This window comes from Pantherophis guttatus, chromosome 4 (assembly GCF_059756535.1).
Source record: "Pantherophis guttatus breed Tessera chromosome 4, ASM5975653v1, whole genome shotgun sequence".
Lineage (NCBI taxonomy): Eukaryota > Metazoa > Chordata > Lepidosauria > Squamata > Colubridae > Pantherophis > Pantherophis guttatus.
In genome coordinates this window covers 5,884,902-5,899,451 of record NC_142066.1, presented here as the reverse complement: position 1 = coordinate 5,899,451, position 14,550 = coordinate 5,884,902, and the positions used below count along the sequence as shown (strand labels likewise).

The 14,550-nt window shown below is 44.4% G+C and overlaps 1 gene segment (V, D, J or C); it reads right to left on the bottom strand.

Moving 5' to 3' along the window:
* Nucleotides 1–2,179: 2,179 nt before the first annotated feature.
* LOC148113617 (immunoglobulin heavy constant epsilon-like) lies at nt 2,180–13,110 on the bottom strand. The segment is given in 3 exon segments: nt 2,180–2,535; nt 3,860–4,189; nt 12,928–13,110. Coding segments are annotated over 3 exon segments (594 nt in total).
* Between the last annotated feature and the right edge of the window lie 1,440 nt (nt 13,111–14,550).

The following is a 14,550-nucleotide window of genomic DNA, read 5'->3' as shown; positions in this document are numbered from 1 at the left end:
CCAAGGAAATCTAGGGGGAATATATTTAGAACTATTTCTTAGATTAGTGAACAAGCTACAGTTGTTTTGTTCTTGAATGTTGGATAATATCTCTTTCTCGTCTCTGCATTGATTAGGGGACTGGAGACTAAAACATGGTTGCAGGAACTGGGTATGTCTAGGCTAGTGAAAAGAAGGACTAGAGGTGACATGGTAACAGTGTCCCAATATTTGAGGGGCTGCCACAAAGAAGAAGGGGACAATCTATTTTCCAAAGCACCAGAAGGCAAAACATGAAGCAATGGTTGAAAATAAAAAAAGAGAGAAGAAACCTAGAACTAAGGAGAAATTTCTTGACAATGAGAACAATTAATCAGTGGAATGGTTTGCCTGTAGAGATTGTGGGTGCTCCATCACTGCAGGCTTTTGAAAAGAGATTGGATGACCATTTGTCTGAAATGGCATAGAGTCTCCTGCTTGGGCAGGTGGTTGGGCTAGAAGACCTCCAAGGTCCCTTCCAACTCTGTTATTCTGTCTTGAAATGACATCTGAAATGTCAAAGTTTTGAGGCAAGGTCTCCTTTTTGTGTTAATACAGATTGCATCCTCTCCTATGGAATTTTGAATAACCCATCAGTGAATTTTGATAGAACGTTTTAAGAACCAATGGGATTGCTTTTTGTTATTTTAATTTGTCCTGATCATCAGGTAAGTTTTGGAAGTATTTCTGGAGAACAATTGTTTCTCTACCATGTAGCTTTTCTGAATGTGGATATCTTGAGAGTTGAATGCCCATTGTGATCTATTTTCCCTTATTACTCAACCTCCTTGTTCAGTAACTTGAATTAAACATTTATTCCCTCTCTCTCTCCCTTGATTTTATATTTACTACTTGTTGTATCAACTATTTGGCAAATTCAGAGCAATCCCTGATACAGTTGAGCCTTTAGAACTCCCCCTTACTGGACCTTATTGGAGTGTGATGTTTCTATTTATTTATTTTTTTTAGACTGGATCATAGCATCTGTATATTATAATAGCTTATTGAGATTCTGTCTGGAGCATTCTCTGGGTTTGTTTGTTTTTGGGGTTTTTTTTTGTTTTTTTGTTTTTTGTTTTTTGTTTTTTGTTTTTTTTTTTGTATTAGATATGAATCCTCCAGGAAGGCCTGGAGGAATGTTGTCCATGGGGTCGCGATGGGTTGGACACGATTTCGCAACTAACAACAACAACAAAATGAATGCTTGATATTGAAATTAAGTGTAGATTATAGACCTGCAGAGAACAGTGTCACTTTGCCCCAACTGATTGGTCCATGGAGAAACTGTGACTAAGATGAACTTGGCCAAGGGACATAGCTGGATCTGCAATGATGGAACATTTTTCAGTACGTAATTACAATTACATGTATTTGGCTACTTGGACTCTTTGCTGTTGGGCTAAATGGACAACTTACAGAGAAGGGCATTTAAGAATAGAGGAAAGTGGATATGGAGCAGACAGTAAAGGATCATTGTCCTTGAACGTGGTGGGTTCAAATCTACACTGAACCCTGAAGCTCACCAGGTTGGAGGAGATACCTCTATTCCATTCTTTTCTCACAGCACAGAGTTGCAGTGAGGCTAATTTGGGGTACCTCCCCCTAACCCAGCTAAATCCATGCAGTGGTGGGTTCTAATCAGTTTTACCACCGGTTAGCGATTGCCAAACTTGTGCTTCGCGCAAGCGCATTGAGCAAAAAATCAGCTGAGGCATGGCAATCCACTCTCCCACGCCTTACAACTGAGCTAAAAACAAAGGAATAAAAGTAGGTATAGTGCACAGGTGGGCGGGAGGGCTCAGCTAACGTTTAGAGTGAACCGGTTTGCTCTCCTATCAAGATTTCCGCTACCAGCTCTCCCAAACCAGGGAGAACCAGTAGCAACCCACCACTGTATCCATTGGATTCATACAGAAACATGATGGATGTCATTTTGTTGGATTATCAAAACAGTGACTCGGCCAGATTCATTTGCTGAGATGGGCAGCTGTAGAAATCACAACAACCAACCAACCAAACAACCAAACAACGAAACAACCAACCAGCCAACTGACCAATACAATAAACCAGCCTTAAACCTTGACTCTTTTTTTTTCAGACAGATTGTCCCCTTTCCCCCTTCTAGATCTCACCCCTAAGGAGAAAAGAACAGAATCTGAGGTATTTCTGAGATGGGTTGCTTTTTATTCATCCAGATGTGAAATGGGTGAGCTGGGAAATCATGAACAGTTTGGTCTGACAGTGCTAGAGGCAAATCTAGGATGGATTGAAACGGAGCAGCTGGTTCATTTTTTACCCTGGGTTTTTGAGATGTTCCTCTGGGTGAACTTCATGGGGAGGGCTTTGTGGACATCACACAAATGAAGTCACCGGTTTCCCAGTCAGCCCTGGGGATATGTTGCTCAGATCCAGTTGGGTAAAAACCAGTTACCCTGCAGATAAGAGACACCGTTGTGCCTGGGTTGAGCTCATCTCGGTGAGGAGGGAAGACAAAGACCTTGGGTGCACTGCGCTTGCCTTGGTAAAGTTTAAGGAAAGAAACACAACAATGTTAGAAAATAGGACAAATTAGTGGCATCAATGAATGGTTGACCTCTCTTGTTAAACTATGATTCTTTTAGCCATTGTTCACTTATACCACAAAACCATGGTTTGCGGGGCCATTCTATGACTAGAGGCCCACACTGATGCAAAGCCAATTGTGAAGTTTGTTATCCTGGTGTACTAATCCATCCAACATCCTTGGTGTACTAATCTGTCCACCAAGAGGCCTTGGTGGAGCAGCGGATTAAAGTGCTATTAAAGTAGCACTTAGCTGCCAGCTGCCTGCAATTACTGTGAGTTCAAATCTCACCAGGCTCAAGGTTGACTCAGCCTTCCATCCTTCCAAGGTAGGTAAAATGAGGAGCTGGATTGTGGGGGCAGTAAGCTGACTTTGTATAAAAAAGAACACCGCTTGGGGGAGGGGGGCAAAAGCAGGTATATACAAAAGTATGAAGGCTATTGCTTAACGCATTGTAAGCTGCCCTGAGTTTCCGGAGAAGGGTGGCATATAAATTGAACTAATAAATAAATAAATAAATAAATAAATAAATAAATAAATAAATAAATAAATATTCTGGATTGTTGCTGCCATGTTCTGACCTAGGCTTTCCCGGCAGCACGAAGCCAAGGACTCGTCCCGATAAAACCCTCTTATTTTTTCATTTACACTGAATTCCTCTCCAGCAAAGTCTTTCTTCTCCCACAGTCTTTCAATACAGTTCACAATTACTGACCTTTATCAGGCTTGGAGAGTGGCCAGGCCGATACCTTTCAGATGCCACAACACTTGGCAAGAATGCAGGAATGAACTAATTGTCTCCTGCAAACTCCACTCCCCTTTCGCTCCTCTTTTATTCCCTCTGGGAGGGGCCATTCATCGTCCACCTGTGGCCTTACTCCCAAGTCAACCCTTGTTCCTTAGCTGTTCCCTTCTCCTGGCAGCTCTGCTCATGAGCACACTGGGAACAGGCTCCAGCTGTTCATCTGCCTCACTGATGTCTGACTCCGAAGGCAGCTGATAACTGGTATATGGCCCTGGCCCCCTCTTTGCCTTTGATGCAGAGCCCTCATCAGAGCCCTCCCCAGACTCCAGGACTGGCCCATGTTCCTCCCCAACCTCCTCACCCTCCAAAACTGCTGCCAGATCTGTTGGCCGGACACAACATGCCAGCCCTCTTCATGTCTCCAAGCTTGCATCACACACCATATGTTACAGAGATTGTCCTACAACATCTTGGCACAAATGAAAACAAGTCCATTAGTCCCCTGAGGGAGAACAATGTAATTTCCTCCTTACCTCTGGTCTCGGAAATTGTCTTTGTGACAGGGGTAACAAAGGATGGATGTTCCACCACACAGGTGAAAACCTCTCCCGATTCCCAGTCGTGAGAGTAGACGCCGAGTCTACTCTCAACAGTGTAGGTACCATTTGGTTCTTCTCTCGTTTCAATTGGATCAGGATTCAGGTGTCCATTCTTCTCCTGAGACCAGGTAATTTTCAACCCCTGTACATTTTGCAGATTGTTCACAACACAGCTGATCTTGCTATTTCTATCAATGTACAAGACTCTTGATGTTGGAGGCAGAATATATACATTAATATCTCCAGAGGGACAATCGCTTCCACCTAAGGAGAAAAAAATTAATGTCAGTTCCTTAGTCAACTCTCATTTCTTCCCCACCCAACAGGCTCTTGATCTGATCTATACTGGAGCTGCTTTTGAGTTTAGTAAATCAGATGATGTGTTAATACTATTTTATAAGGCCTTGGTAAGGCCACATTTGGAATATGGCATGCAGTTTTGGTCACAACAATGTAAAAAAGATGTGGAGACTCTAGAAAGAGTGCAGAGAAGAGCGACAAAGATGATGAGGGGACTGGAGGCTAAAACATATGAAGAACAGTTGCAGGAACTGGGTATGTCTAGTTTAATGAAAAGAAGGACTAGGGGAGACATGATAGCAGGGTTCCAATATCTCAGGGGTTGCCACAAAGAAGAGGGAGTCAAGCTATTCTCCAAAGCACCTGAGGGCAGGCGAAGAAGCAATGGGTGGAAACTAATCAAGGAGAGAAGCAGCTTAGAACTAAGGAGAAATTTCCTGACAGTTAGAACAATTAAATCAGTGGAACAATTTGCCCCAAAGGTGCTTTTTCAAGAGGCAACTGGACTTTTTGGTTTTTCTTTGAAAAGGTTTCACTTCTCATCCAAGAAGCTGAAGAGGAGTTGAACATGTTGTGGCCCGCCAGTGGCCAGCGGATCTGGCAGCAGATTCAGACAGTGAGGAGGTTGGGGAGGAACATGGGCCAGTCTTGGAGTCTAGGGAAGGCTCTGATGAGTGCTCTACATCAGAGGCAGAGATGGGGCCAGGGCCATCTGACAGTTGTCAGCTACCTTCGGAGTCAGGCATCAGTGGGGCAGAAGAACAGCAAATGGTCTTCTGATTGACGTGGAATGGTAAGGCTTCATGGGCCACCTGGCAAGAGAAGATATCGCCAGTATTCCATTCCCGCTTGCTAATGGTCAACCTGCTATAGGCAAAATACTGTTCAGGTGTGTTGGACTGTAAATTGGGTGGGCCAGTGTGGTATGTTGATTCACTGACCGGTTGCCCATTCTGGAGCCATTTCACAAAGATGTCTCTAGGATCAAAACCTTCAATGAGGCATGTGAGACTGAGTACTTCTTGCAAATTCAGTTGTTCTGCTGGAGGTGGGAGGATGTAGAGAGAAGGGGTGCTTGGCTTTCTATTTGAACGGCGGGAAAGAAAAGGAAAAGGAGTCAGGAGAATATTTAGCGCACATTCTTTATTGTGTTTAACCGTAACTGCTGCTTGGGGCGGCCACACTTAAATGTTGAAGGCATTTTCTCTTTGGCAATGGAACAAAGATTATTAGATCGTCAGCTTCGAGCAGGGGTCTGCAACCTTAAACACTCAAAGAGCCATTTGGACCCATTTCCCACAGGGGAAAAAAAAACACTGGGCGCCACAAAACCTGGGTGGGCGTGGCCAACTCGACATCACACATTTCCACCAGTCACATGATGACACCCCCAGCCATGCCTACCCAGCCGGTCATTAGGGCAGAGAACCAGGAACCACAAAACCCTTTTCTCTCCCCCCTCTCTCTCTGTATCTATGTCTCTCTTTCTCCCCCTCTCCCTGTCTCTCTTTCTGTAACTCTCTTTCCCCCTCTCCCTCTCTATCTTCCCCTCTCTCTCCCCGTCTCTCTCTGTATCTCTCCCTCTCTCTCCCCCTCTCCCTCTCTATCTTCCCCTCCCCCTCTCCCTCTTATCTTCCCCTCTCTCTCCCCCTTCTCTCTCTGTATCTCTCTGTCTCTCTCCCCCTCTCCCTTTCTATCTTCCCCTCTCTCTCCCCCTCTCTGTCTCTCTCTCCCCACTCTCACCCTCTCTCCATATCTCTCTATGACTCTCTCAACCCCTCTCCCTCTCTATCTTCCCCTCTCTCTGTGTATCTCTCTGTATATCTCTCCTCCTCTCCCTCTTTCTCCCCCTCTCTCCCCCTCTCTCTGTATCTCTCTTTCCCCCTCTTCCTCTCCCCCTGTGTATCTCTCTCCCCCTCTCCCTCTCTATCTTCCCCTCTCTCTCCCCCTCTATCTCTCTCCCGCCTCCCTCTCTCTCACCCTCTCTCTGTATCTCTCTCTGTATGTTTCACTTCTCATCCAAGAAGCTTCTTCGGCTCATCCAATAAGTTTCTTCAGAGCCAAAGAAGCTTCTTGGATGAGAAGCAAAATGTCTTCAAAGAAAAACCAGAAAGTCCAGCCACCTCTTGAAAAAGCACCTTGGGGTGTAGCTAAGAACCTGATGAATGTAGTGCAGTGTGAGGTTCTTTTATCCCTTACATGCTGTTTTTGGGTAGGGGAAAAAATGTACTCTTGATATTGGGGACCTGTGGATATATCAATTATAAATTTTAAAATTCTAAAACATAAATTAGGCACAGGCCATCAAGAGGGAGAACAGCCACGAGAATTGCATTTGCACCACTTTGGGAAAAATGAGGAAACGCCTACAGAAGAAAATATAATTTTAAAAAATACTAGATTGTGCAGAAATGGATAGGTTGACATTAAAGATAAAGGATAAAGAAGATACTTTTTAACATGGGATTTGTTTAATCAATGGTTAGACAACAGGAGGGAGAAATTGGAAATTGGAAATCATGATTATGTATAAGGAAATTGACCCAGATAATACACTGTTTGCTAAGCACTTACGTATGTTAAAAACAAATGTATAAATAAAATGTTAAAAGAGAGAGAGAGAGAGAGAACAAAAGAAATATCCATGATTAGAGACAATGAGAAACCTATATGCGGATCAAGAAGCAACAGTGAGAACTGGACACAGAACCACTGATTGGTTCAAAATTGGGAAAGGAGTTCGGCAAGGCTTGTATACTGTCGCCCTGCCTATTTAACTTATATGCAGAGGACATCGTGAGAAAGGCGGGGCTAGATAAATCACAAGATGAAATTAAGATTCATTAAGATATGGGGCACCGTTTTGCGGTGGTTCTCCTCCTTCCTCTCAGACCATTCGCAGTTCGTGTTGACAGGGGGGCAGAGGTTGACTTCAAGGCGCCTTGCATGGGGAGTGCCGCAGGGGTCGGTCCTCTCGCCCCTTCTGTTCAACATTTATGTGAAGCCGCTGGGTGAGATCATCCGTGGTTTTGGGGTGAGAGTCCATCTGTACGCTGATGATACTCAGCTGTACATCTCCACCCCAGACCACCCCACGATGCCCTTGATGTGATGTCTCGCTGCCTGGAGGCCGTGCGGGTTTGGATGGGAAAAATAGGCTCAGACTCAACCCCTCCAAGACTGAGTGGCTGTGGCTTCCGGCACCCCGATATAGTCAGCAGGTGCCATCGCTGACTATTGGGGGTGAATCTTTGCCCCCCCACAGAGAGGGCTCACAATCTGGGTGTCCTCCTGGATGCACGGCTGTCTTTAGAAGAGCATATGACAGCCGTGGCCAGGGGGGCCTTTTATCAGGTTCGCCTGATTCGCCAGTTGCAGCCCTTTCTGGACCGGGACGCCCTGCGCACGGTCACTCATGCCCTTGTTACCTCCCGGTTGGACTATTGTAATGCTCTCTACATGGGGCTCCCCTTGAAAAGCACCCGGAGGCTCCAACTGGTCCAGAATGCGGCCGCACGGGTGGTTATGGGCACAACTCGTTGCGCCCATGTGACACCCCTCCTGTGTGAGCTGCACTGGCTCCCAGTGGTCTTCCGGGTGCGATTCAAGGTGTTGGTTACCACCTTTAAAGCGCTCCATGGCATTGGACCTGGATACCTTCGAGACCATCTTCTGCCACCAGTAGCCTCCCATCGGCCAGTCTGCTCCCAGAGAGAGGGTCTCCTCAGGGTGACATCGGCCAAATTATGTCAGATGGCGACACCCAGGGGGAGGGCCTTCTCTGTGAGAGCCCCAGCCCTGTGGAATGATCTCCCCCCAGAAATTCGCAAAATCTCTGATCTCCGTGTATTTCGCTGTGCCCTCAAAACCATATTGTTCCGCCAGGCTGGGCTATCAATATAAAGATTTTAATTGGTTTTAAATGGGATTTTAAATTCAGGGTTTTATAAATTGGGCCTATTATTTAATAATTTTAATTATTTTTAAATTTTGTCTGTCTTTGTGTTTTTAATTAGTCTGTACACCGCCCTGAGTCCTTCAGGAGAAGGGCGGTATAGAAATAAAATAAATAAATTAATTAATTAATAAATAAATAAATAAGATATCAACAACCTCAGATATGCAGATGATACCACTCTAATGGCAGAAAGTGAAGAGGAACTAAAGAGCCTCTTGATGTGGGTGAAGAAGGAGAGTGCAAAAGCTGGGAAGACTCTCACCCTAGTCGGCAATTCTTTACCCTCCTATCATCGGGAAGGAGATATAGAAGCATAGGTAGCCGCACAAACAGGCTGAAGAACAGTTTTTATCCGTGGGCTGTCGGACTCCTGAATGAGAAATAGCATCATAACTACGTAGTATGATGGACTGCAGGGCCGATGCAATGTGTAACATGTTCACACTGGTGCAATAGGACTGGGTGTTTTGTTAATATGATTTATTGGGTTAGGGGTTTTCTGTCTTCACTGTGAGCTGTATTGTGTTGAGGGGGGGGCGCACTGAGGGAGCTCGACCAATCTCATTGTACATATGTTGTGCACTGACAATAAAGATTTGAATTTGAATTTGGCTTGAAACTCAACATTAAAAAAAACTAAGATCATGGCACCCGGCCCTCTCAATTCCTGGCAAATACATGGGGAAGAAATGGAAGTAGTGACAGGTTTTATTTTCCTGGGATCCAAGATCACCGTAGATGGGGACTGCAGCCAAGAAATTAAAAGACGCTTGCTCCTGGGGAGGAAAGCTATGGCAAATCTAGACAGCACAATAAAAATCAGAGTCATCACCCTGCCATCATAAGTGTGTAGAGTCAAGGCTATGATTTTCCCAGTTGCAATGGATGGCTGTGAAAGTTGGACCATAAGGAAGGCTGAGCGCCAAAGAATTGAGGCCTTTGAACTCTGGTGCTGGAGAAGACTCCTGCGAGTCCCTTGGACTGCAAGGCGATCAAACCGGTCGGTCCTCGAGGCAGAGATGGTAATCACTTACCTTCGCTACTGGTTCGCAAATGTGAGCGCGCGCACTATGGGTATGATAGCAGTGTTCCAATATTTAAGGGGCTGCCCCAGAGAGGAAGGGGTCAAGCTATTTCCCAAGGCACCTGAAGGCCAGACAAGGAATAATGGATGGAAACTGAACAAGGAGAGATTCAACCTAGGAATTTTCTGACAGGGAGAACAATCAACCGATGGAACAGAAGTTGCCTCTGGATGTTGTGAGAGCTTCATCAATGGAGGCTTCCAAGAAGAAATTGGACTGCCATCTGTAAGAAAGGGTGTAAGGTCTCCGGCTTGGGTGGGAGGGTTGGCCTAGATGACCTACAAGGTCCCTTCCAACTCTGTTAATCTGTAAATCTTCATTAATTGAAATTGAATTGGAAGGAAAGGTTCTCCTCAATTCCAGGTTGCTTCTCTCCTTGATGAGTTTCCATCCATTGTTTCTTCTCTTGCCTTCTGGAGCTTTGGAAAATAAGTTATTTCCAAATTGGCATCTTTCTAATTCTGAACCATGCAGTTCCATCATTTGCGTTTTCCTTCAACCTCAACAACTGTGATAGTGAGGTACTAACACTACTCTATAAAGCCTTAGTAAAATCACACCTAAAGTACTGCATCCAGTTTTGGTCACCACGCTATAAAAAAAGATGTTGAGGCTCTAGAAAGAGTGCAGAGAAGAACAACCAGGATGATGAGGGGACCGGAGGCTAAAACATACGATGAATGGTTGCAGGAAGTGGGCCTGGCTAGTCTAGTGAAGAGAATGTCAGAGTATATTCGTCAACTGGAATTGGAGTAGAATAGAGCAGAGCAGAGCAGAGCAGAGCAGAGCAGAGCAGAGCAGAGCAGAGAATAGAATAGAATAGAATAGAATAGAATAGAATAGAATAGAATAGAATAGAATAGAATAGAATAGAATAGAATAGAATAGAATAGAATAGAATGCCATTAACGCAATAGCTGCCAGCTCAGCGTTATTCCCTAGGGATGGGCAACCCAAGCGGTGCACAATAAGGGGAGGAAGCAACAGCAGCTAAGCCTCCATCGATTAACATGCCTGAAGTAAAACCGACAGAGTTAATTATAGGTGGGAGGCGGGTAGATGAGCCGATCACGGGCACAATGGCCAAATTGATCAATGATGTATAATGGCTAATATCTCCTCAATGGTAGTTTTTACACTCTAACATTGTTAGCAGAGGCTAACGAAAGGTCAGTGGTTAATATATTTTAAGTTCCAGAGATCGCGATGTCTGTCTCTTCTTTTATGGCTACACCTGGAATTCGTATTTTTAGGATAGTTCGCAATATATGTATGTATGTATGTATGTATGTATCAGGGGTGGGTTCTAAATTTTTTTACTACCGGTTCTGTGGGCGTGGCTTATTTTGTGGGTGTGGCTTGGAGGTCATGTGACTAGGTAGGCATGGCTAGCTGGTCAGAGTCATTTCTGGAAGGTCCTCGCACTTACGACCTGACTCATTTGTTTGCTTTTAACACTGATCAGCTGTAGGACGGCCCTTTGAAGCCCCATAGCAAGAGTTTAAACAGTTTTTTTCCCTCTAGTCATCAGCTGGGACTCAGGAGGCAGCAATAGATTGGGGGTGGGACCAAATAAAAAGTAAGAATAACATGGGTGGGGGTGGAGGGGAGGGCGGGGGGGAAAACCGGTTCGGTGACGTCATATCGTCACCGCTACCGGCTCGGCCGAACCGGACCGAACCAGGAGGAACCCACCACTGGTATGTATGTACGTACGTACGTACGTACGTATATGTATGTATTTATTTATTTGTTTATTTGTTTATTTTTCGAATTTCTATGCTGCCCACTCTCCGAGGACTCTGGGCGGCTTACAACAAAGACAGTATACTAAATAGCATATTGCCCCCAGCAATCTGGGTCCTCATTTTATCCACCTAGGAAGAATGGAAGGCTGAGTCAACCTTGAGACGGTGAGATTTGATCCGCAGGTTTTTCCTGGCTAGAGGAAAAACACACATAAATCCTACAAAGAAGTAAGAAAATAGATATGTATATGTATATGTATATGTATATGTATATGTATATGTATATGTATATGTATATGTATATGTATATGTATATGTATATGTAAATGTAAATGTAAATGTAAATGTAAATGTAAATGTAAATGTATGTATAGATATGTATAGATATGTGTGTGTGTGTTTGTATATATGTCAGCTTTGGAAGCCATATTAGGTGGGAAGCTTCCAGGCTGCCACCTTCTCTTGTCTGGGAAAGTAAGAAGGAGGATTTAGTAGAGGGGTTGACTGTAGACATAATAGCATTCTTCCTGTTGGTTAAGGTGATCCGGCATCTGGAGAAGGAGTGGTCGGAGTGCTGAGTCGAGATGGGATGGATGTTGATTGGAGCATGTGATCGACTGAGGAGTGAGGGGATGGTTTGGGGTTTTTTGATTTACTGAGGGAAAACCCAGACCTTTCAGATTCGGGTTTTCCCAGATGTGCCAGTTTATCTTTTTTTTTTTAAATATACTTTATTGATTTTTTAAAAAAAGGTTTTTTTAAAAAGAAAATATCAAATCTCAGGTAACATCTGAGGTATTGTGCGATTACATATATACAGTATATACACAACAAGTATCTTCAAATCTATCATTATTAGAAATAGGCATATCCTTATAGTCTTGTTCTATTATTCCACCATTTATACCACCTTTCCCATACTGCCTTAAATTTTGAATTCTCATCATCTTTAAGCATACTGGTTAATTTTGCCATTTCTGCACATTCCAACATTTTATTTATTATTGTCATCTCTGGAGGTATTTGTTTATCTTTCCAGTATTTTGCAAAAGTTAATCTGGCCACTGTTATAATATGTGTAATCAATTGTGTCTTGTCCTTAGAGAGTCCATCTCCCATCATTCCTAGTAAGAAAATTTCTGGAGATAATTTTATATCTTCTTCCACTATTTCCCACAGCTAAGTTCGTATTTTTGTCCAGAACTTTTTGTCTCTGAGCAGGACCACCACATATGAAAGAAGGTGCCAACCTCCTTTCCACACTTCCGATGTGCCAGTTTATCTATTCTAGTAAAAAGAACTTTGGAAAATCCTTGCTTCCATGTCTTTACTTGGAGTTGGGATTTTCTGAAACGCTGACAATGTGTGTGTGTGTGTGTGTGTGTGTGTGTGTGTGTGTGTGTAAGGGATGTGGTGGCTCAGTGGCTAAGATGCTGAGTTTGTCAATCGAAAGGTCGGCAGTTCAGCGGTTTGAATCCCTAGTGCCACGTAATGGGGTCAGCTCCCATTAAATGTCCCAGCTTCTGCCAACCTAGCAGTTCGAAAGCACGTAAAAAATACAAGTAGAAAAATAGGGACCACCTTTGGTGGAAAGCTAACAGCGTTCCGTGGGCCTTTGGCATTTAGTCATGCTGGCCACATGACTACGGAGACGTCTTCGGACAGCACTGGCTCTTCGGCTTTAAAACAGAGGTGAGCACTGTCCTAGCATGATTTTTCAGGATGCTTGTAATATAAGCCCTACCCCAAAAAGAAGCCCCAGTTAAGATTGTCAACCAGACAGAGGTGTATACAGACACACACACACATATATATATGAAAGAAAAAGAATTGTTGAGAAACCTCTAATCCTAAGGAAAAAAATCTCCATACTCAACCAAAGAAAGTGCAAAGAAAGAGGGGAGAACTCACCTTTTTGAGGGCTCAGAGGGACGCTGTGTCCAGGGAAGACGAACCCCAACAGGAGAAAGTAGATGGTGGACCCCATTGTGAAAGTCAGACTGAAGTCTCACAAAGGGTCCTTGTGCAGTTATACAATTCCAGCAAGATGAGAGAATTGAGCTTCCAAGCACCTGTCCAGAGCTTCAGGAGAAAGTGAGCAAGCTGACTCAGAGGGGGGAATTTAAACATAATCCGAAGAGAGTCTTGGCGTCACATGCTGTTGGTTCTGTTTCCTCATTGGCCCTATTCATTTGGTTCTCCTCCAATCCCATTTGACTAAGGTTGATCCCGGAACAATATTGACTTGAGTGGCCACATGCCACCCAATGTTGGCAACTGCTGACACTCTGATTTCTGTTTCACCTAAACCTCCACGTAGGTCATCTGAAGGTCATCTATCCAGGGAGCACAAAGCAGAAGAGAAGATTGGGAAATTCCTCTGGGCCATTTTGTTAAATGATCATTAATACATGAAATAGCGACACGTCAACTGTTAAGTTGTGCCAGCAAAACAAACGTGTCTCCTCCTTCGTGTCTTGCTTCTTCCTGGAGACATTTGGCCTGAGGGCCTTAGTGACAGAACAAAAGTACAGTGTGCGATTCAGAGAGAAGATGTGATGTGCTGCAGATATTTATCGGTAAACATCATTTGTGTTGAGAAATGAATAATCCCCTTTTACAGACCTGACCTCTTTGTCCTTCCTGAAACAATTCTACTCAACACATTCTGGACATGATGCAATGGCTTTAATTTGTGAACAGAAGTTTTTGATTGGGAGCCGAGCTGGTGGGGGCAAGTAGGAATGGGAGAAAGTGGAACTATTGCAAATACTTTGACTTTTTGCTCTTAGGCTAAGTGGGCAACCTACAGAGAAGGGCATTTAAGAATAGAGGAAAGTGGATACGGAGCAGACAGTAAAGGATCATTGTCCTTGAACGTGATGGGTTCAAATCTACACTGAAGCCTGAAGCTCATCAGGTTGGAGGAGATGCATCTATGTCCATTCATTTCTCACATCACAGGGCTGCAGTGAGGCTAATTTGGAGTATCCATGAATAACTCAGCTAAATCCATTGGCCTTCTGTGGGATTCATACAGAAACATGATCAACTCCATTTTGTTGTATTCTCAGAACGGTGATCTGCCCAGATTCATTTGCTGAGATGGGTGCAGGGGTGGGCTGCTGAGGGTTCTCAGGGGTTCGGGAGAACCTCTGGCTAAAATTCTGTGCAGTTTGGAGAACCCCCAAATATCCTGCCCTACCCACCCTGCCACGCACTCCAGGGAGTCCCCACACAGCCAGTTTTGGATGCAGGTAAGAGCAGGGTGTGCGCAGAGGCTCAGGGAGGGCAAAAACAGACCTACCAAAAGTTCAGGAAGTCCGGAAATGGGCCTGTTTCTAGCCTCCAGAGGGCCTCCAGAGCCTGGGGAGGCTGTTTTCGCCCTCCCAGAGGCTGCAGTACAGCACTCGAACCACTGCGCCACCACAGCTCTTAAGGAATAGAGATGCCAGAGGAAGTCAGAAATTCCAATGTAGTCCGTGCATCATCATTAGTTCTCACAATAAGCCAGATTTTGTTTTTGTTTTTGGG